A 22,560-nucleotide genomic window follows, 5' to 3' on the forward strand; every position below is an offset into this window, starting at 1 on the left:
ACTCAATTCCAGATGCACACATTACTGCCTAGTTTGAATATTAATAAAAATATACAATATACAATTGTTTGTTAGATGTTTTTTTGCAAATTTTTGGCTGTTATAAATGTCTTTGAGAATTTGAATGAGGTTATTCAAAAGCTTTTATACTGTCACTTTTTGATTGGTTATTGCTGGAACGGACTTTGGTATAATTTGTCAGCTCATTTTGTAAAAAAAAAATAATAACAATAAAAATTGTTGAGCGAATTGAAACAATTAGTGTTATCTGTTAATGTTACCAGATATGCAGTGATTTTAGTTTTAGTTTTCTTAGCTAAGTTTTATCATAGAAATGAACTTAACTGGTCATAAATCAAAGAGTGAGGTCATGTTTGAAAGCTGATGTTAAAGCCTGTCAGACATCACAGTAACAACACAAAGTGCCAGTTTATAGAGAGTCATATGAGGTGACTGAGAACTTGGTTAAAACTCTCCAGTGTTAGTAGTCTCCTCCCAGACTGTTTCCTTCAACACATGGTTTCCCAGACTCTTTGGAAAGACAGGCTCATTTGTCTGAAGGCTTTCAGTTTTTGGAGAGCAGCGCGTCTGGGCTTCTGTAAAATAATATGACTATTTCAAGGCGTACAAATAATCCAAACAGGCTGAAATGATTATAACCGTTATTATCCATGCCAATAACAGAATCATTTTCCAATCGTGCAGACTATACAGTATGTTTGAATCACTCTACAACATGTACTTAGTCTTTTACTCTCTAGGACAGAAGCCCCATGCTCCCTAAATGTTGGCCCACATACAAGGTAACTACACTGCTAACTTTGCTGAAATGCTGGTTTACTTCATGTCTTAGTCTTCCTAAATGAATAACAGTGTGTGCATGGTTTGGGGAAAACTGCAAAACTTTCCTTCTTATCATTAATGTGTGTAGGTCAAAGCCTAATCTTTCAGTCACTAATTTTTTTTAAACAACTTAACAATAATAAGAAACTTAAAATGTGTTGGTTTAAAGATATAAGTTCCTGAACTGAAGTATAAAACTCTCCATCAAAGTAACCCATCATACGTGTATACTTCTGACATTTATTCACAAAATCACAAAGTAAGAAAGAAAGAATAACTAACTACAGCTGTAGCCATTAAGGAAACAATAAAGTTGATGTTTGTTATCAGCTCTGTCTTCTTCTCCCGTGTACACAAAGCTGTTCTTTTCTTAACATGTTGTATGTTACAGCGCTGCTTTTAAGTCCAGAGGTCTTTCTCCTATCATCCTCACAGTGTCTTTTAAAATGTTAACTTTGACTCCAATCAAAAACAAGATCCTCCGACGTCCTGTGGAAACTCTATAGCACCCTATGGCTTGTCTCTGATTTCTCAGCTCAGTACCAGTAGGACCTTTGGTGGCGCCTGTTCTCCTGGATGCCCAGTTTCTCCATGACTTCCTCCTCCAGGGTTTTCAGAGATGGTACGTATGTCTTTTCTAGAGTGTCTTCTGGACTAGTGTCTTTGGGACCATCTGTGTGAGCAGAAATAAAAGCCGGTCACATACCAAAAACATATACTGCTGGAACATCTGTATCATGCACCTGAACAGGTACGTTTTCAGACTTTCCTTAACACTGTTAAAAATGACTGCGTATAAATGCCCATTCAAATACTTGGATGGACAGACGGGATGAATATTGGATGATTATTATGTTTTTTAAAGTTTTTTACTTTCCTCTTGATTTTTTTCTCTGTTTTACCTTTCAAAAGAAAACTATATTACTGTAAATCTTCTGTTAATATCCTAGGCTATTATTGACTTCAGTCTATAAAGTTACCCTGCCTTTATTTGGGACAGGCTTCAATACCAGACAGTCATTATTTTCAAATCAAACTCATTCACAGCAAAGATTGGAAAGACTAAGAAATTGACAATTTTCACAACAGAAATAACATTTAACATTGTACATAATGGGGATGTCATTAAAATTGTAAATCACTAATTTGATCTCGCTATGTAAAACAGCCCATCCAAGCCAACATGCTGAACTGCTTTTTCTAAGTATTTTTGATCATAAAAGCTATTTCAACATTTAATGCATCGAGGCCTCTACAGTGTAGTTGAGAGCTGCTTTTATTTGTCAAAACTTGCAGCAATAGCAGGATAGTAAAAGGGACTGGGCCTTAAATTGGGATGGGCTTTAATTAACGTCATGCAACAATTGACCAGATGTGAAAATCTGTAAAGAGTATAACAGTTGAACTTTTTCATCTTGCTTTGTTTTTTTTATTCTTCAAAAAATATTTTCAGTAAAATGTTTAGAAATAATATTTATTCCAAAAGCAAAAATACATTTGAAGAGAAGCTGTCCTAATCAAACAGTTTCTCACACCTCTGAATGAGAAACACTTTCTTCTTTTGATGTTTTTGATGATAATACTCACAAACAAGTTTATTTAAAACATACCCTGCACTTACAATTAGCTGAGAAGGTTGTTAGGTTCTGGTAAGTTTACACACAGATGTGTTCCTAACACTCTTCAAATCTGCATCCATCAGAAACTATTTTTAGAATTCAAGTCTGCACAGGGTGGAAAAAAACGAGTGACAGCCAGTTTTCTGTGCTGACTCTTCACTAACACTAAGGGAATAAACTGGTGACTGAAAAGAACATCCCTCCAATCCCATCCCAACACACATAAACACTCACCTTTCCACTGCTGCGGTACGATGCCGTCTCTCCGCTCCACTACAGGTTTTGGGATGATCCGACCTGTCCTGAGAGACACTCGGACTCTCTCGCCTTCCTCTGTGAATTTCCACTCAACATCAGTGGGCTTCCTGGAAAATCAATATCAGCACAAAACAAATGTAGTCTGTTGTTAAAGCAGGGATCATTTACTTTAAACTCCAGTAAATACACTTGCCACTTCTTTTATATTTGGAAAAGGTTGAAGACTGTTATTATTCATCACTTCTCTTACTGATAGTGTAAAAGAACACCATGCATACCGTACCACTAGGACAATGCATTACAGTACAGAAAAATATGTTAAAATTTGTGTTTTCTTATATATATATATATTTTGGATTTCAGTATTTTTATCTAAATTTCTCCTTTTTATAGTGTAGTGTAGAGTAACCATGTTTACTGTACCTGTCTGCGGGGTCAATGAGGGCAACATCACGAAGCAGGAGGGGAGCCTCGCTGGACACATAGGTCCCTCTGTAATCCCCAGATTTACCAATATACCTGTGATGCTAAAACACAAAACAATAGTTCATTGTTTGGACCCTAACAGGTGGCGGCCAAATGGCTTTGAAACAGTGTTTTTAGGGCACCCAGACTCCAGACTTCTGGCTCCATCTGGTGGAGCTGAAAAATTAAAACTTGGCTTTTTACACTGATACATCATTAACAACTGAACTGTTAAGTTCAGCTTCACAGTGAAAGAGAATTTAGTTGGTGTCATTTCTGCATGTCTCAGGTTTAAGTGTTTGTTGAAGTGTCAATACTCTGTGTAGTGTGAAGAGATATAATGTACTGACAACAGTTTAAACTGCGTCTGATCTTCTTGTTAGACAAAAGTGAGTAGATCAAGAAGGGACAGAATTAGTAAGTGTGGGATTTACAACACGTAATGCCCCTGAAGTAAAACTATAACATGTCTGTTTTCTTTGAGAGAACCATCACTTTCTTACCGTGTTCAGTCCCTCCAGTATGACCCAGTTTCTGTTTCTGATGACTTGAATCACTTTTCCATGTTTTCCTTTGTCCTTCCCTGCAAGGATCTCAACCTGAAAAACACATAAAATACAATAATATATGTACAAAACTGGTTTTTTTTTCATAGTAGTGTACATTTTGGTGTATTTATAATGGCATGCTTAAACTACCATGTATCATGGTGGCTCACTAAGTTTTATTTTGGTGGAAAAACTGCAAATTCACATGTAAATAAGTTAACAGTATCTTTTAGAACATTTCACTAAAGATCTTTGGGCAATAAAAAGTTACAAGCAAAATATCCAATCCATCTTAGAGCCCATTTTAATTAAACAACAGTATTCACCAAAGGGCTTTGCAGTCCACAAAAAAAAGTGTTTGCAAATGAGTAACAATGAAATAAATACAGAAAATGAACAACATCATAAGACGAAGATGAAACTCATTCAGAGGTTAAATACACACGTTTTCAGCTTTGAAGCTTAATCTTGTGCACATTCAACTTGAACAGAGTCATTCTGGAGAGTTTGATGTGCTTTACATGACTTAAATCTCAAGATGTCTTACTCAATATTTGACAGATGGCTTCTTTATGTTGGACTCAGTTTACTGCACATTGCACATTTCAAGTTTACTTTATCTTTACATTTTATTTTATTTACCATTTTGTTTTGTACCTTTTGCACTATTTTGAATTTATTACTGTAAATATTATTTATCTTATTTTATTTTATCTTATTTTGGTTGTATTGCACCGTGGGACGGAGACAAACGCAATTTCGATTCCACTGTATGTCTGACATATTTTGAAATTGACAATAAAGTTGACTTGACTTGAGACTCCACGATGGTGTGCATTCAGAGACCCAAACAACGTCTATCTGACCTAAGTGACTATAGAAGACAGAGTTTTAGTGAGTTTCCTGTGTTTGGTAAGTCACTCACCTGGTCGCCTTTAAAAAAGGACCAGTCCTCTTTAGCTATCGGCTCCACAAACACCTTCCTCCTGGTCTTTCCCAGAGGATTGAGCCTCTTGGCCTGAGCAGTCCATGGTCTGTTTGTGCCGTAGCGGTAATCTTTGGGCATAATAACTCTGGCTGCCATCGACAGGAGAACAGTCAGCCTCATTGTGCTGCAGAGGCAAAAAAAAAAACAGTAGAGAAAGTTAGCTTAAAAGATGCTGAGTGAAAACACTCGTCTATCCCAATAGAAGCTATGCTAACATTAGCTTTCAGGGAAGCTATCATTAACGCTGGGTTACACCATCTTTTTTAAGCATAGCAAAATCTTCAACATAATTTCTGCATATCTTAAATCTTAAAATAAACATTGTGCTGAGGCGTTTTTATGACAAACACGAGCTGGCAACATAACATGCACTTATCTTACCCTCTGTTGTTGTCAATGTCACATGTGACAGCAGGCAGCTCGCCGACACAAGTACCAACACGCAGCGCCGCCTAGTGGACTGGAGGATGAGACCTGACTGCACGCATGCGCAGTGGCTAGCCAATGCATCGGTAAGTGGACAGTAGAAATAAATAGCTGATATAGATCAGCAAAATGACCTTCATGATTACATGTAAAAACACAGAGACGCATTTCATTGCAAATTACAAGCCCTTAAAAGTGAGAGAAGTATTTACAACTGTGATTATTAAAAAATATATATATATATATTGTATTGGATTTAAGTTGTTTCATCAGTGTTGAGTGAAACTTTGATAATCTGCAAATTGACTTTGGCCCTTTTATTGGTGAGAGCATTCATGTGGGTAGATCTACTAAGTTTAATCAAGCTTTACTGTATTTTTACTGTAAAGAGGGCGAATTATATTTATAGCTCCCATGGAGACAAGAGGCTACAGAACCTGCCATCAAACACGTAAGAAAGCTGAGGAAGTCATTAATCTTGTGAAACATAGACCAGCTGCCAGAGAGGATGGTCATAAATCAATACTTCTAAAGCAGGGCAGCATCTCATGGATATGATGAGGGGGGAAATAAATGTGGAATTAAAACATTTCGTTTCCAAACAGTATATTTAAAGATCTAATAAGAAACAAACCCAGTGGCAAATTGAAAGCTGTCAGACCATGTTTGATAAAAAGAAAACTAGTTCAGCCATAAAGCCCCAAACTGTGCTGGAGGGTTCTCTTGGGATCATTTATTTGTGACAAGTGCACAAAAAGGTGCAACTGTAGTTTTATAATTTTATAACAAGGCTGAAAAGAGAGAAATGATATGATGAATTAGGTCTGGTGGGTAAAAAGCATAGCAATCCTATTGGTTCATAAGAACAGTGAAGAGAATTTGTCTTTTTTATACTTCTAACAGAGTAAAGTTTAACCTAAGACAAAAAAACTACAATTGAAACATAAATGACACTTTTTTTTTCTGTAATTGACAAGTTTATTAAATGAACTGGCAGCTACAACAGTGAACTAAGCAGCAGATTAAGATGAAAGACAACTTCCAAAAGTAACAGTGAAATCCAAATCAAGAATCACACTGTGAAAACTCCAGATTTTAGCAGGCCACTTTGTTCGTTTATCAGCAGTCAGGATTGTTGTCACGTTTCAAAGCTGAGATTTCACTTAGGTTTATCATTTTTTACCGTGGGCTCACTTTGCCAAATACACAAATGCACACTCAAGCGATGAACTCCTGGTAACATGGATGAGCGGGGAGAGCGTTTAGAAAACGTTTTGATCCTTGAACAGAAACAACACACCATGTTTTTCTACACAGATAAAGAAATAAAACACATCTGTAAAACATCACAACTTTAGTTTCACACCAAGAACAATCAGACCATTGAAGTTAAATAGCCTCGTATTCCAGTCAAGAGGGCTTAGAAACAAACGTTACAAAAAAAGGGTGGATTACTCTCGTCATTTCTCAATGTGTGTTAGATAAATTGGCATTGTCAAAGCTGAAAAAAAAAGTGGAAAATTTTTGGTACAATCAATTACTGTATGCAATTCTTCACAATTACACCTCCAGTATCAAGCAATGGCAGCATTCACATGAGCTGAATATAGAAATTGAAAGATGACGTTAATGGATTTAAAGAATTTGACAGAGAAAATGTTTCCGTAAACGTAGTGATGGATTTTTAGTTTTTTTACCACCGACAGACAGCACAGCTCGACTTTCAAACATCAAGAGCCAGCAACATTCAGGAATGTCTTTCAGCTTTCAATAAACACGTCAGCAAACAACGTTACAGAGGGGCTTTGTCTCAATCCTAAAATAGTATCTCCATCAATGGACGTTATATTTTTTATTCTGGTTTAATGAAGCAAATTATTTGGTCACCTGCTTGAAGCACAAACTATACCATAGCAATAAAACCTGTGTTGCAGAAAATACAGAGAACTAGAATGATAAAAGAGGGGAGGGAAGAGAGGGGGGGGGGACTCTTAAGGTGCAACTTATCATGAATCCACTGTCTGAATGTATGATTGAAGATGAAGCGGAGAAGCTAGACTAAACAGATGAAAGTGATTTTTTATTTTAAATCTATGAACTAAAGCTCTGAACATGTGTGACAATTTGTATCTATCTTTTAAAACCATCAAATTGGAGCTTTTCTCTTTTTTTTGTGTGGTTAAAATGTTCTCCTTTTTTTATTATCATATATTCAGTTGTTTTCCCTCGGACCTGAAATGTGTTTGTTTTTTTTTTTGACACCGAGCATTCAGTCTTTGTAATTTTTGTAATTGCACTTAGAAATAAAAAATATATATACACACAAAAATCCCGTTATAAATGAGCCTCACTGTGCTCCTTGTAATTGTTTGAAATCAGATTAGCAAACTTTGTTGTGTTTTTTTTGTTTTGTTTCTGGGATATATGATATCCCAAAAATGGCATATGAGGATTTGTTGATGTCTCAATATAAACACTCAGGTTATTTTTTTTCTTAAATTCTTGTATTAATTAAACAACTGAAACCTGGTACCCCGCAGGTAAACACGTTGACGCTCAAATTCCAGAGAAAAGCGTAGAAGGTTCTTGGTCTTCTCCTGTGGGTTTTGACGTTAAGCACTGTCTGTCACAGGCTGCAGAGAGAACAGTGGAGAGCAATTGTTAATCCATTTCTCTCACAATGTTTCATTTTCTTACAAAAGAAACATATACATACATACTGGTTCTCTTGACCTGTATCAAAGTCCCCATAACTTGATGTTTCTAGGTCTAAAACAACAATGCCCATGTGTGTGTCTCACCTTCTCGGCTGTGAGCTTGCCTCCTGCCACAGCGTTCTCCTGGTTCTCTGTTTTCGACTCGCTCTGAGAGGAGGGAGCCAACGCCTTAGGAGCTGCCACATCATTGAGCTTTGGCTCTGTGTTCAACTTGTTGCCGTCTACTTTAGAGTCACCTCCTGCCTCTGGATCTTTCGGCCGCTTGGATGAAGCCTAAAAAAAAGAAGAAAGAAAGGGTTTTACAGAGATCAGAGTGCTCAACAATCAGGCCCTCTCAGTCTGTTTCTGATAGGCTCAGAGACTAAATCTTACCTCTGTGGACTCCTCTGCTTTTCGCTTGGCTCCTCCCCTCTCGTTCTTCTCGTCGATGACCAGGGCCCCTTCATCCTCGTCGCTGCTGCCTTCAGCTTCAGCTTTCTCTGAACCACCGGTATCCCCTGCTGGTTCTGATGCATTCTCTTTCTTTGATGACTGAGGGGAGAAATACAAATGTTAAGGGAAATATATTTAATAGTTAGATCGACCAAGAGCACTACACAAAACCTTGATGTTGTCCTGTGTTGGTAAAACAGAGTAATCATCTGGCACGAAATCCAAATATGCTGCTGTACTAATAGTTCATACAAACAGAGAATGGTAAAGAGGGGATGACTGGTCTTGAGTTTTTTTTGGCTTGCTGGTTAAACAAGCCATTTATACACAATGCACGGTTGGCCCATTAGTTGTGTTTAGCTGCATTATGTGGAAAAGCAACACAGCAACAGAAAATGAAGTGAAATTAAGAAATGGGTTTTGTTTTTACTTCAATCGTACTGCTCCCTGTTTACAATACCTCAACCAAAATATTTTCCTACCATGCCAAGAACACACAAATGAAATGATTTACTTAACACAGTGCACACATGGTCACTGTCGTACAAACACACCTTGCTGCCTTCATGCGTGACAGTGGGGTTGTTCTCTATCTCCCAGAGTCCCTCAGAGAAGCCTTTCCTCTTGTTTGGTTTTCCAAGCTTCTCCTTATTCTCATCATACGGTAACAAGTCTTTAGCCCCGAGGAACGCCCTGTGATGGCCAAACAGTAGAAATGTTATATTATCATATATTTGTGTTGCAGTTGTAAAAGCCAGACACAAACAACAAACAGCTGACTGGGCTATTTCAGAAAGATACCCGCAGTGGTAGTAGAAATGATTTGATTGTCAGACTTGATTTTTTTTTGGAAGGACGATGATATATTTGTGTTATATCGGGAAAAAAACAAAGTCACAAAGACAGATTTGATTTCATGTCTCCAGATAATTATCAAAGAGTAGTACATTACACTGGGTTCATCATTCTCTCACAAGGAGAACGAGTATACAATAAACAGATTAAAAACATGAAACAAACGTTACTCACGTCTCATGCGTTCCAAAAAAGAACACCTGATACTTGTTTGAGGGAGACTTCACAGCTCCTTCAGGTAACTCGTCAATCTGTAGATTAAGAAAAATAAACAAGCTTGTTAAGAAACAAATTCTGGTAAATCAATATTCATTCAGCTCTTTAGAAAAAAAAAAGGGTCGAGACAACAAATTCTACTCTGAAGTGAGAAACTCAGGAGCACAAAAAATAACTTTGAAAAATATTTCTCAAGACATCGTCGTCAGCTTTCTCATGTCGAACCAGCCTTTTCCAGGAGGACAAGAAAATCCTCCTTTTTTTAAAGAAGCTTTGATCTTTTTTTCTTCTTACATTTTCTTGATAAAGGAAAACGAAATGACTTGATGATCAAAATATTTGACGCACTAAAGCACTGTTTAACTCTTAATGCTTTATTAGGCCTGGACAGCCTTGCAACACAGTGTATACAATGAATTGCTAAACGATAGGTATCAAAATAGGTCAGCTTGATGAGTTGCTATTAGCAACTGTAAGGACAGGGGTCACAACTCTTTCTGCTTGGCTTCTTATGTTTAACATCGTTACAGTTCACAGCTTGGCTGCAAAACTCTGGCAATGTTTTAAAAAAGTGCACACAGCAATACACTGATCCACAGGAAAGCACTGTTATGATGGCTCAGTATGACGACTGTTTGCCACTGCATGACGGGCCTTTTGGCAGCAGTGTCCACAGTTTGAGTAGGTGGGGCAGGGCCTGCAGCTTACTGACATGGTCCATATCTGATAGAACTGAGAAAAGGAGGGAAGAGGTCAAGATTAATCCTAAAACCTGACCTGACTTTTATGGATGATTTTACAGATTCTAAAAGCTTATATTCAGATATATCCATGTTAAATGTAAATAAATTTGCATTCAATGCAATAGAGCCAATCATTTCTGTCTTTCAACAGTATTAATTTATCAAATATAATAAAAACAGCTTTATAGATCAGTGGTGGCTAGAACTTGAATGTTTTTTTGGTTTGTTTTTTTAAACATTTTTAAGTTCAGGTTGTGTATTTAGGCTCGAAAAATGTCTTTTGAATCATTAGAGTTTAATTTTGAGTTTGAAAACAGATTCATGAAGTTTCATTTCAGAGGGAAACATACGGTGACCTTATTAGACTCATAGTTTAGTTTCTGTCTTACTAAATGATTTGGAAACACTGGCAGGAACTTGCTGTGTATTTGTATAGAGGGTAGACATTACATTATAACGTGGTGAGTTATTTGTACCGTAATGGGAGTAATTAAATGTTAGGAGCAGAAACAGTGCTACTTGTTGCAACAAGTGTGTGCAGACAGACAGGCGTGTTTACAAAGAGCACCATGTGTAGTCTGTAATGCAACACTTATTAACAAGGGGGAAACCTTACTTAGCACTAACTTTGCAGAGTGAAAACGTTGCTTCAGACATTAAATATAAAGTTTAAATTAAATAAAGTTTCCTTGTGGACAGACATTAACTTGTTTATTACATGGTCGTTAATTCAAGCGAACCTTCTGTCGCCTCAGCCGCTATTTTTGACGGTAACGATCAATTAGCCTAAAAGGCCCCGGATGCTCGACCGTCTACAGTGTGCTAGCCGTGTTTGGATGCTAGGTGAAGTTAGCTCGACACGACCGAAGCTAGGCTAACTCATGGTAGCTAACGCTAACTACTGTTAGGCCTCTCGGGCAAACAGGTGATACGAGCAGGCAGAAGAGAAGCTGAAATTAACAGCAAAACGAAAAGCTGGAAACAAGACATTACACGCTGGGTGCTGCTTACCCTCGCAGGCCAGTGTGGATATCCCTTCATTTTAGCAAATACAAGATCTCCAGGTTTGTATTCTCTTTGCCTGTTGGACCTCGGCATGTTTCTTTGCAGAAAAAAAGGCTTTTAGTGTCAAGAATATATTGAATGAAAGCAGTGTTGTATCCGGAGTGGTCAGCAGCTGCAGCTCACAATCCGATTCTCAGTTTAACATCCAAAATAACCAGGCGCGGAAAAACTGGAGCTTAGACGCCGCGGGTTACTTTTCCCGCGTACTTACTCCCGCGTAACCTGCTAGTAACGTTGAAATGTAACAACTGGATGTCTGGAGGTTTTTGTTGTAACGTTAACGCATGATCCACTTGCTCTTCCCTCGCACTGTTTGGGTTTGAAAACGAAACCCGCTTCCCACTTTGCAGACGCGCCCCCAGCACCAGGTGAAGTCGTGCAGGTAGCGCCCCCTGTTGACCAAAATCCTGTATTGTATGAGGGACAAAAAATGACTAAAGTAGAAATAAATAAATAAATGTTGGGAGAAATACAATAATGTATGTATAAATAAATAATTAAATAAATGCATCAATAAATATATATAAATAAATGCAACAATTCATGTAAAAAATAATATATAAATAAATATAGTCATATATATTTTATATATATGATAATAATAATATATATTATTAATGTGGAAATGTATTGATACATATATAACTGTAGAAATACGCTAATAAATGAATAAATACATGTAAAAATATATAAATAGCCTTTTTAATTAACAAAGTGTATTTATTCATTGATATATTGTTTTCAGCATTTATATATTTATTGATGCATTTATTTAATTATTTATTTATTTATACATTATTGTATGCATTTCTCCCAACATTTATTTATTTATTTATACTTTAGTCATTTTTTGTCCCTCATAGTATTGTAGGTATACAAACATTATGGTAAACAAGCGATCCCTTAATGAGATAAAGTAATTGATTAAACACTAATGTTTCTACTTCAAGCTTAAAGTAAACGGACCAGGTTAATTTTCCAAGAGGCCAAATTATACTATAACTATACTGTGCAATGATTAAAGTCTGTGTGTTTTAAATCCTGGCTAGATCCTGGTACTAGGGCTGAAAAAAATAATCTGTCAACCAACGTGAACTACATGCACAAAGGAAATACGGTATAACGATACATTTGAACCAAGTCAATTTAATCAAGATGAATCAGATTTTTTTTAAAGCAGGATGGTAGTACTTTAATTGTACTGAAAGGAAATGTTTCTTAAATGTGTGCTCTGTGGTAAACTCATAAGGTTTTTTAAGGGAAGTCTCACAATACACATAAGTGGTGCATTTAACCCTGCCCACGTTAATTTAAACTCAGTTGTATTCATATTTATCTTATGCTACCAAAGAATTATCAAGATTTTATTATTATTTTTTTTTTTACATTTTGTAAATTAATGTAGTTACACACTCAGCCCTTTGGGGGCGCATATTCCCCGAAATTGCAAATACCGAAACAGAAGAAGAAGAAAAATGTGCGCAGAAAGATGCGCAGTTGTCGTTTCTTCAATCAATGATGGAGGCGAATGTTTTGATGAAGTAAAGGGACTAGACTATGATCGCTTTGTGGCAAAAATATAGATACAGCATTAACCAATGTTGTGTTATTTGCAATAACATAACTGAGGCAAATTTAATGAAATGAAAAAGGATAGGGCTTGTTAGCTAGCATCACTTTCCGCGGGGGCCTGGCTAACATTAGCGTTGAGATAGCTCTTTATTTTAAACCTGAGCTGTTTTACATTAAACTACAGCTCAACCTGCTTATTTAATTACCTGCTATATTGATAAACGAGTATCCTACCTTTAATTGAAGTAATCTCGTCAGAAAGTGAGTACGGCTTCTTAATATCAAATCAAGGGGAAGTAGTAATCCATGTCCACGAGTCACTGCAGATCAGTAATCTATAACAACATTATAAAAACATTATAACAACATTATAAAAACATGGCTTTAGTCGCATATGGCAGCAGTGATGACAGTGATTCAGAGGAAACCTCTGAGCGCAAAGGTGGGCTCTTCTCTGTCCTGCCTGCTCCTAAAAAGACAAGCTCTGTGAGAGGAAACTATGGACAAAGCAGAGAGACGAAAGCGAAGTCCTCTGTGGAGGAGAAAACTTCAAACGATGACCTAGAACCTCAGCCATCTAGAGGAGGGTTATTCACCAGTCTGCCTAAGCCGAGGAAGCGAACAGAGCCCGTCAAGATCACTGTACCACAGATCCAGAGACGGGACGTGAGTACTGACACTGTTTGGATATTCTCTCCTGTGGTATATGATCAGGTAGTTCACTGATAATCTGTGTGTTTCTCTCTCATAGTCGGACTCAGATGATGATGAACCTGCAAAGAAAAAACTTCAACCCCAGGTAGGCATTGTTCACTGTGTTTCTGATTCCCCAATATTCAATTCAATTCAAAAACCTTTATTTGTCCCCGGGGGGCAATTCAAAGGTACACAGAGCAGTAAATTAACAACAGTGCAAGTAGATGAAACATTTTGAACTAAATATAAAGTGTCAATTTAAATACAACTTAAAGCTTAAACTTTACTTCAAAATACAAAATATAAAAAGAGTAGATATAAGTGGACAGTGATCGGACTAACAGATGTAAACAGATGTAAACAGAACTATGTGCAGTAAACGAGAAATAAATATATATATACAGAGCTATGTGCAAGTAGGCTAAATACTAAATGATAAGTTATAAGGTGCATGGTGAATAATGGAACAACAGAACTAATATAAACAATATAACTGTAAAGGTAAAAATGAGATAAATAAAGTGACCGTAGTGCAATGATGGATAAAGTAACCAGAACTGTATGAATCCTGATATAAAATGGATAGAATAAAGTGATGTAGTGCATGAGAGCAGATAAAATAAAAATTAAATATGTATTTAAACTGTCTTCAGTTACCTTTTATTATCAGAATATGGGATTGTGCCCATGAGATATAAAGTCTAATTGTGCCAAAAATGCTGAATCACCCCAGTGTTTTGTGTGTAAACACTCTAGTTTTTGCTGTAGTTAATATAACATCTGTCATCTTCTGTTCTGATGTCTTCACTTTTGGTGATAACTTGCCTACAGTTAGAAAAAAAATGCTTAAAAATGAAGAGAGACAATGACAGAAAAATCTTATTTTCTCAAATTTAGATAGTATACAAATAGCATCCAACTACACTGGCAGTCCTTGAACTCTCACTTCCCCTTGAAATCCACCTCTTTCCTCTCCTAGGGTGGAGGTTCAGGCCTGTCCTCACTGCTACCACAACCTAAAAACCTGACGGTGAAGGAGACCGATAGACTCCTGATTCCTCACACACTCACCAAGCGGCAAGAACCCAAAGTAACCAAGCCTGGAATGCCGGCCCAGGGTGGGCTTGGCTCTAGTGCGTCCCCCTCCGCAATCAAAGCTGCAGCGAAGTCAGCCGCTCTGCAGCTGGCTCGACAAATAGCCACGGACGAGCAGGATAATGAGGAGGACATAACCCCACAGAACTACTTTTCTCTGGGAGAGAGCACCCCGGTCATCCCTGCAGTTGCCCCGAGCTTAGACCCTGAGCCACGAGAGCCCGAAGAACCTCTTCCTTGTGCTCCTGACGATGAACCCGGTCAGTCAGATGCTCCTCTCGACTTTGGTGGGAGTCACGAGGGTTCATGGGGGGCTCAGTATCCTGAGTATCAACAGCCCATGGCAGGCCCAGAAGCTTTCCCTCAGGTAATCTTGGTTTGCTAAGTACTCTACACTGTCAACAAAATGATGTTTTAAATAATAATTGTTGTATTGTATAATAATACTAATTGGTGATTTAAAATTGGTTTGAGTATTTAAGAATAAGTTGGGGCCAATCCAGTTCAAAATGAGTTCTGTTTGTAAGTGCCAGGTCATCTTATTAACAGCTCATCAGATCTAAAGCAGTCATGGAAACAGTCACGTAGCCTTGACTCCATGAATAGTCGAGATGTGTGTGCTCACACAGATTACAGTATGGAGGCTGTGACAATGAAAACAAGAGCTCCTTAACTTCTATTACTTATACTATATACTACTCATTATAGCCACACATTTGTCTAGTATTTGCAGTGACCCTCCATGCTTTGCATCTTTTCTATAATTCTAGTAGACAGACGAGCCGTCAGAAACCCAAGCAAACAAACTGTGAACAGTTGACAGGCACAAATAAAAATAAAAAAAACAGAGCAGTCCGATGATTAACTGTAGACATTTAAGAGAAATAAACCAATGAAAATCAGACTTACAATGATGTGACATCCCGATCATTTCTCTTCCGACAGGGTTATTATAATGAGCCATACTACCAAGGCCCTAACCCTGAGCTGACAGAAGCTGAAGAGCCCGGCCAGTCTGCCCTGTTTGATGATGAAGCGGTAAGATGTCTGCTGTTTCTTCTATCTGGAATGCTTGATATGACTTAATGAATGTATGACTTTGTAGTTGTTCAACTCACACACAACAATACTTTTTTATGTACCCCAGTTCATGCGGCTGCAAGGGAAGAGGAACAGAGGTAAAGAGGAGGTGAAGTTTCTAGAGATCAAAGGAGACGACCAGCTGAGTGGAAACCAGCAGTGGATGACCAAGAGTGTGTCGGAGGAGAAGCAGAACCGGCAGTCCTTCAGCAAGGTGACCTGATTCTAACTTTTTGCATCAAAGGCATTCAAACTGTGAAGGATGCTTATGCGTATATTTTCAGGTATTTTTCTGTGTATAGGAATTGTGCTTGTACTTTCGCTCAGACCACTAGAACACTAGAAGTCATGAAATTTTGTTGTAGCAAAATATTTCCTGGCAGGATTTGTTAACATTCACAGAGAAGGAAACGGTTCTGGTGAGGGGACTGGTGGGGTTTCAAAACAAACAAAATAAAATTAATTACAACATATTCAACTTAAAATCTGTGTTTGTTTTTTTTTTCAATTTCTGCAGAAAAAAGGAGAACAGCCTACAGGACAACAGAGACGCAAGCATCAGATTACATATCTCATTCACCAGGTGAGTGCAACTTCATATTGGATTATAATGTTGTAACTGGGTTCCAAAACTCATCGAGACTTGTAAACCTTAAAGTCGACAGGGCTAGCCAGAGATGCTCGTTTTTCTTCTGCAAACTCTGGATCACCAGGCAGGCGGCCACCAGGAATTAGAGTTGTTTTGACACCAGAAGAGGGTGTGATACAAAGAGGAAGGTAGCCATTGATGTAACTAAAAGCAATCCAAATAGCCAAGAACTTCTCGTGCCAGCCTGACTTCAGAGGTTTTTATTCAGAAGGTGATAAAGAGCAGGATGCAGTCAGGGTTTCTCTACCAGCTCAGAGAGTGTGACACGCCTGCACACGTTTAGCTCCAGGTTGTAGGCTGCCATGCTGATGTTTGCACTGTGCAAACCTAACCTTTTTAGTTGATTATTTTATGTCTAGGGGGGTTATACAGTTAGCTGACTAAATAAAGAGCTGTACTATGAGCCAACAGAAGATGTTCAAACAAGCTAAGTGTACTGTAGCTACTGTTTCTCCAGTGGTTTCTTATTAATGTTTCAGAGCTCCTGGCTGTTTAATCGTGTCGGGTGTTTTTCTGTCACTGACCAGGCTTTGATTTTTTTACATGCCACAGATGGTATTCAAAGTATAGGGATAAGGACACAGGGTGGGTATTTATTTGCATGAAGCTGGATGTTGTTCAGAGCTGGTATTCGTCCTTTCACTCCCTCAGGCTTTTGCTACCTCAAAACCAAGCATTGAAATGTATCACCCTCAAAATGAGATCTGTCCCATGGATGTGACATTTTCCTTTTCAAAATGTGTTTATAAAAGTTATCAAAATATATATATAGACTTCAAATCAATGCCCTCTAATATGTCCGTTTTTATCACTTGTCTATGAAAAGCTGACCAGGAGTTCTGCTGGATGTTTTTTTTCTTTCTTTCACAGGCAAAGGAGCGTGAGTTGGAACTGAAGAATAACTGGGCGGATAACAAGCTAACCCGCCGGCAGACACAGGCAAAATACGGTTTCTAAATGTCATACTGTGGACTCTTACAGACATGAAACTCCACTCCGAACTTAGAGTAGAGCTGTCCAGATTTCCCAGAACAACCGGACAACGTGTTTAGAGAGAAACTATATGAACCCTCATTCAGATTTTTTCCCCCTCCCCTCCCTCTTACACTCCCCTCCTGTATTTGTGTTCAAATGTTCTTTTGGTCAGCTGTTTTATAAGGTGTTATACTTCCTCTTACATGTAGGTGCTGTACCTACATTACAATGTCATGCTGTGTTTTTAAGGTACCTCTGGCCAGGGAATATATCATGTGACCCTGAAGTGGCCAATATAAACGCTCTCCTTTGAATGCGTATGCTTTCTTTTCATACAGCAGACTTTGATGTATGAACCCTCTTTTTTTGTGTTAAATGACTCAACAAAAACATGTTTGGTTCTTCAGCAATCGTAATAAACCCTGAATCAACAACTTCAAAATAAAGAGAATATTTCAGGTTTTACATGTCTGTTTTTGTGAAAGATGTTTCAACTTTTAATTGTTTTTCTTTTTCTCCAGATTTTTAACGTCAGAATTTCAGCTGCCGAGTTAAAAGTTCAATTAATGAATTGCAAGGGAACCAAACATGTATTTCCTGTGTTTGAGAGTCTGATAGTTCTGAAGCTACCATCTAATTTTTAACATCAGTTTTAACCTGATTGCATCCATTACACATCTTAAAAGTCCTGTTGTTTTTTCTGGAGTCCCAATTCTGATTTTTTTTAATCACCTTTCATATTGGTTCAAATGGTGAAATCCTGCAAAACGTCTGACTTTTAGAGACTTTCAGAACAATGCTTTCTCTTATAAGGCTGTAGATATTAATCTTGTTTTAACTTTTTCTTTATAAAAGAAAATTAGCCTTTTAAATAAATGGCTGTTATTTAAGCACTGACACTTCATCTTCCACTCTCTTCATGTAGGAAATAGAACATCAATGTGTACTCATGAGCCAGGTTGCCTATTTGTCAAATATGTCATCATTACACATGAGCTAACAGAGGGCTCTAATAGTAACATAACAGGCTACATGTGGAGTTAGGTCTATAGCTGTAACTTTATCAAAACACTTAAATACATCTGATGTTTGGCAAACACACCAGCAGGGGGATCAGCATGAACGGAATGATTGTTTCTTGCGTGTCTAGCATCTTAACATTTTTTTAAAATTAGTCGGACGTTGGCAGCACTCCACAAATACTTGAAGTTGCCGTGTAATAAACAGCATCTTCTTTGGCAGTTTCCAAAAAACCTTCATTTAACAACACTGTCAACACTGGGCTCTTTTTATGCATGTATAATAAGTTTTACAGACAAACAAAATCTAGTTCTGCAGATATCTTCTCGTGCAGTCCTTTAATCTTTTTTCGGGCTGTCACTTGGTGGTGCTGTTGTGTCTTGGTTTGTCGGTGTTTCTACAGCTGCTGAGGCTTCTGCTGATGCCGAATCTTCACTCACTTGACTCTCAGAGTCTTGAACTGTAGCGTCAGAAACAGCCTGTGCTGTAGCTTCCTGCTCATCAGCAGGCTCTGAGACGTGTTCCTCTTCCAGCTGCAGCTTTTGTGCTTTCAGCTGACGTTGGTAACTTGCAGACTGGTCTTCATATGGAACCACTGACAAAGGGATGCGAACTTTGTCCATCCCGTTTACCTGAGAGATAAAAAGAAATATGCTGTTAGGTCTTTGGAAGAGCAACAGCCAAAAGTGCTCTTGGGATAAAAGAAGGCTCAAGGTAAACAGCAGAAGAAAAAATGTTTTCAATTTGTTATATGCAGGGTTTGTCCTGCATAGAGGATTCTTTGGCGCACCCCCCAAAAAAAGAAGATTATTCTAATTGCAATTCCCTCTGAATGTTTTGAATTGCAACATATCAAACAACTGTTGAACAAGCAGAACGTAAACTTAAATACAACTTCTCTGACTTCCAGCAGTCAACTCCCCTCTCATCCAATTACACATGCAGTTTGTTTGTTTGTTTGTTTGTTTGTTTGTTTTGACCGGGTCTGGACGGCGCTCCGCTGACACCCTCCAAGCGTCAAATGTCGGTAGATTTTCCATTATGAAATGGTCCGAAATAAAAGGAAAATGCAAACATTTCTGTCAAGTAAGGTTACACTGACTTATAGCCTTTACTGTAGTATATGGACAGATCATGATTACTGTTGTGCGCAGTGACCCCTAAAAGGCATATTGTGAGCCAGGGAAAACCCTGATATATATGTAGCTGCAAGCTTTTTTTTTCCTTACCAAAAACAGTATACCTACAAGGTCAAACACAACTAAACCATTTCTAATAGTTTGGAATTGATTTCTACTAACTTTTAAATAAGATACCCACAGCATGGGTATTCACTTACTGCTGATAAGTGATGCACGTGTTGCATTAAAACAGAAAATTCTCACCGTTACTTCACACCAGTAGTCGCCCACTTCCTTCACTGAATCGAATGGAAGACTCAACGCCTGAGGTGGAACAACAACTCCCAGCTGAGGAAAACATTTTGAAAGGTCAATTACTGAAGGTTCAGCAGAAACTTCAATTAGTTAAAGTTATAGAAAATGAGATTTTAAGGATGAATCAATTTAAGGGGGGGGGGGGAATCGGGATCCACCTTCTTGAGAAACTGTCGGCACACAACTTCTTTATGGACCTGGAACTCATCAGAGGGCATCTGGTTTATCTTCAGATGGGAGCTTTTAAGGTACTCCACTGTCTGTAAAGAAAACAAACAAAAAAACAATCCCTGATGTTTCTCTTCTCATGTGTTAGTGACTTATCTCTCAGGTTCATCACTTCAGAGGGGGAAAGACAAACTCACCAACTGTCCAGTACGCGTTTGCACTCTTTCCTCTGGCTTTCCTTCTCGTAGAAGCTGTTGGTGAAAAAGGTGACGGAGTGAATAACTACACGTGTGAGGGTAAATAGATGACAGTAGTAAAAAGCGATACACACTCTGATCTCCTCAGCAAACATCTGCTTGTTCTCTGGTGATGGATACACTGCGAGGCCTTGGGACAGCAGCTTATTTCTGCCAACAGACTTTTTCACAAACACCGAGTCTCCTCGACCACCGAGCTCTAGCAGAACAAACACAAGTTGTTGTTTTTTTAATCACACAAAGAGTTTCATTAAAGCACTGAATACTCTGATCTCATGAACTGGAGACTGAAGAGGCTCACTGGGAACGGTCTGCGTCAGGATGAGCTCCATCTTTTCCTTGGGAAGGTGTTTGGTGTCTTCAACCAGCTTGTAGATTCTGTGTCTTCGGGGATGAAGCCTCGGAGGACTGCCAACTTTAGATAAAGGCACCTGCCACCAGCGCTCCACCACAACTGTGTTCTGAGGAGAAATCAACCACACACTTTAATATGTGCTGTCATGTCCTTAAAAACGAAGGGAGGGTTACAGACACCTTCGGCAAGCTTTCATGGATGTAACATAGAAGCTGTCTTTTTGTGTATCTTTAAAAAGGTAATGCAAGTTTATTTACATAGAACCATTCATACATAGAGCAATTAAAAACTCTTTACACAGTTAAAAACAGCATTAAGATCCTCAATAAGCAAAAATTTGATATGAAAATACAAAATATAAAATTATAAAACGAGTGGACGTTCTTTTTTCTATATAACACATCTAATGACCACTACTTGTTACAGCATACAAAACTAAATCTTTATGGAAAATATATACTAAAAAACTGAGATTCATACAGGCATATTAGAAGTTTGTTTTTATGACCATTAAGGCCTGTTAGAAAAACAACAATAATCTTTAGTCATTAGTATTTTTTTTCCTCTTCTACTGACACTGGATGGAAACATGTGTTGTAGCTGATGAAAAGTAGATAATGTGTCGGGAAACATACTGTACGTTTAGTTTAGTTTATTTGCACATTTTTTGAAAGAAGAGTCAAACAGAAAAATAACACACATGTGCAGAATGAGGGCTTATCTCAAAACCTCACCTTAAGAGATTAAACTAAATTAAAATAAAATACAGTAAAAATAACAAAGTAAGAATATTTACTATCACAAATAAAATTTACCCCAATTGAAAATGACATACAAACACTGAAAACATAAAAAAAGAGCAAAGCAGGACATACAGTATGTAGACAATATAACAAAATCAGGACAATTCACTATTCACTACAAATCTTTCTGACATCAAAACATTTCTGAGTCTCAATTTGTATCTAGAAAAAGACAAAAAATCATCAAGTAAATAAATATGCGTGTTCCATAATTTGACTCCACAGTATCTTATTGAGTCCTCGAGATGTACTACACATTGGGAGGTAGAGGTTATTGATTTGTCTTGTTGAGTAATAGTTCACTTGAGAATTAAAAATTAAAAATGCTTTAAAGCTTTCTGGCAAAGTTTGCACTCGTGTGTTTAACTTTAAAAATAAAGCTTCTTATTTGAAGAATATTAATATCAAATATTGTCAATATGTTACACTTCAGAAAAACGTGTAAGCTTAGTCCTACAAATAAGTACAATAGAGGGTCAATATGGTTTGCCATGTTCTTTTTTTGTCGTATTTTATGTTTCTTTCATTTTATTTTATGAAAACATGTTTGGGAAAAAGATTTCAACCTATCAGTCAATGTTTGGAATTACTTAAAGAAAAGAACAACAAACACTCAGGTTGAAGGATGTTTGGATTTGTTGTGTCTCTTTTCGATCACTTTCACGTGAAGAACTCTGTCTCTGTGATTAATCTGCCACTTTCTGACATTCTTGTAGTGCATGTTAAGAGACACAGCTTCTTCATACTACAGCTCCATTATTCATGTAAAGGGTTTATACTGAACGTTAATCCACACAGCCTCATATGAGACTTGAGAATCATTTCTGGAACAAAGCGTACAGGCTTCAGTTTAAATTATTATTATTATTATTATTATTATTATTATTATTATCCAGTTTAAATGTTGACAGACTGACCTGAGCAGGAGTCAGGGAGAAAGTCCTGAGAGCTGCAGGGAGGATGAACAGATCCTGAAGGACGCGTCGGCCGGAGCTCCACATGTTTCTGTGTTAACTCAACCAAAACAGTCTCTACTCCGCTTTATTATCAACACACAAATACAAAGAAAAGACTCAATGCAGCTTTTTATTGAACGCACCTCCACTTTCAAATGACCAGCTGTAACCTGTCATAGGACCGCAGCATGCATTTTAGCCAGAAGCTAACTATCGTCGGTTGTGTGTGACGTATAAGGACCCAACAAGCTGGGATAGGTGTCCTCAAAGGAGCCTGAATTAAAAGCTACCCTTAAAAAGATCTGTGCCTGATTAGAGTTCAC

At 37.8% G+C, this 22,560-nt stretch overlaps 4 protein-coding genes across 4 annotated transcripts; 1 reads left to right on the top strand and 3 right to left on the bottom strand.

Moving 5' to 3' along the window:
• Window positions 1-1,063: 1,063 nt before the first annotated feature.
• mrpl24 (mitochondrial ribosomal protein L24) lies at window positions 1,064-5,193 on the bottom strand. Its single transcript, XM_061060021.1, has 6 exons — window positions 5,103-5,193; window positions 4,659-4,845; window positions 3,689-3,784; window positions 3,144-3,247; window positions 2,697-2,827; window positions 1,064-1,516 (listed from the first exon to the last, which is right to left on the bottom strand). Exons 2-6 carry the CDS (start codon window positions 4,839-4,841, stop codon window positions 1,380-1,382), a joined length of 651 nt encoding a protein of 216 aa, XP_060916004.1. The 5' UTR covers window positions 4,842-4,845; window positions 5,103-5,193; the 3' UTR covers window positions 1,064-1,379.
• A 908-nt stretch (window positions 5,194-6,101) lies between these two features.
• Window positions 6,102-11,549, bottom strand: LOC132990853 (hepatoma-derived growth factor-like). The gene is made up of 6 exons (XM_061059341.1): window positions 11,122-11,549; window positions 9,326-9,402; window positions 8,851-8,989; window positions 8,237-8,395; window positions 7,949-8,137; window positions 6,102-7,780 (listed from the first exon to the last, which is right to left on the bottom strand). The coding sequence occupies exons 1-6, from the start codon at window positions 11,206-11,208 to the stop codon at window positions 7,760-7,762; spliced, it is 672 nt and encodes a 223-aa protein (XP_060915324.1). The 5' UTR covers window positions 11,209-11,549; the 3' UTR covers window positions 6,102-7,759.
• A 1,099-nt stretch (window positions 11,550-12,648) lies between these two features.
• Window positions 12,649-18,281, top strand: prcc (proline rich mitotic checkpoint control factor). The gene is made up of 7 exons (XM_061060540.1): window positions 12,649-13,413; window positions 13,499-13,546; window positions 14,423-14,905; window positions 15,484-15,576; window positions 15,686-15,832; window positions 16,136-16,201; window positions 17,138-18,281. Exons 1-7 carry the CDS (start codon window positions 13,126-13,128, stop codon window positions 17,222-17,224), a joined length of 1,212 nt encoding a protein of 403 aa, XP_060916523.1. The 5' UTR covers window positions 12,649-13,125; the 3' UTR covers window positions 17,225-18,281.
• A 302-nt stretch (window positions 18,282-18,583) lies between these two features.
• On the bottom strand, window positions 18,584-22,515 carry mrpl9 (mitochondrial ribosomal protein L9). The gene is made up of 7 exons (XM_061060544.1): window positions 22,199-22,515; window positions 20,425-20,584; window positions 20,198-20,322; window positions 20,064-20,117; window positions 19,857-19,958; window positions 19,648-19,731; window positions 18,584-18,894 (listed from the first exon to the last, which is right to left on the bottom strand). Exons 1-7 carry the CDS (start codon window positions 22,280-22,282, stop codon window positions 18,601-18,603), a joined length of 903 nt encoding a protein of 300 aa, XP_060916527.1. The 5' UTR covers window positions 22,283-22,515; the 3' UTR covers window positions 18,584-18,600.
• Window positions 22,516-22,560: the final 45 nt, after the last annotated feature.

Source organism: Labrus mixtus, chromosome 16 (genome assembly GCF_963584025.1).
Source record: "Labrus mixtus chromosome 16, fLabMix1.1, whole genome shotgun sequence".
Taxonomy (NCBI): Eukaryota; Metazoa; Chordata; class Actinopteri; order Labriformes; family Labridae; genus Labrus; species Labrus mixtus.

What these genes read in the sequence shown, in the direction of transcription:
- mrpl24 (XM_061060021.1), bottom strand. Translation starts at nt 4,841, where the DNA reads ATGAGGCTGACTGTTCTCCTGTCGATGGCAGCCAGAGTTATTATGCCC. An exon ending in CCTTTTTTAAAGGCGACCAG is followed by an intron (nt 3,785 to 4,658) that starts GTGAGTGACTTA and finishes TGTGTTTTTCAG; the next exon opens with GTTGAGATCCTTGCAGGGAA. An exon ending in CTCATTGACCCCGCAGACAG is followed by an intron (nt 2,828 to 3,143) that starts GTACAGTAAACA and finishes TTGATTTTCCAG; the next exon opens with GAAGCCCACTGATGTTGAGT.
- LOC132990853 (XM_061059341.1), bottom strand. Translation starts at nt 11,208, where the DNA reads ATGCCGAGGTCCAACAGGCAAAGAGAATACAAACCTGGAGATCTTGTA. An exon ending in ATCCACACTGGCCTGCGAGG is followed by an intron (nt 9,403 to 11,121) that starts GTAAGCAGCACC and finishes CTTAATCTACAG; the next exon opens with ATTGACGAGTTACCTGAAGG. An exon ending in GCAAGCTCACAGCCGAGAAG is followed by an intron (nt 7,781 to 7,948) that starts GTGAGACACACA and finishes TTCTCTCTGCAG; the next exon opens with CCTGTGACAGACAGTGCTTA.
- mrpl9 (XM_061060544.1), bottom strand. Translation starts at nt 22,282, where the DNA reads ATGTGGAGCTCCGGCCGACGCGTCCTTCAGGATCTGTTCATCCTCCCT. An exon ending in TCTCCCTGACTCCTGCTCAG is followed by an intron (nt 20,585 to 22,198) that starts GTCAGTCTGTCA and finishes ATTTCTCCTCAG; the next exon opens with AACACAGTTGTGGTGGAGCG. An exon ending in TGTTTGCTGAGGAGATCAGA is followed by an intron (nt 20,118 to 20,197) that starts GTGTGTATCGCT and finishes TTTCACCAACAG; the next exon opens with CTTCTACGAGAAGGAAAGCC.
- prcc (XM_061060540.1), top strand. Translation starts at nt 13,126, where the DNA reads ATGGCTTTAGTCGCATATGGCAGCAGTGATGACAGTGATTCAGAGGAA. An exon ending in CACAGATCCAGAGACGGGAC is followed by an intron (nt 13,414 to 13,498) that starts GTGAGTACTGAC and finishes TCTCTCTCATAG; the next exon opens with TCGGACTCAGATGATGATGA. An exon ending in AGAAAAAACTTCAACCCCAG is followed by an intron (nt 13,547 to 14,422) that starts GTAGGCATTGTT and finishes TTCCTCTCCTAG; the next exon opens with GGTGGAGGTTCAGGCCTGTC.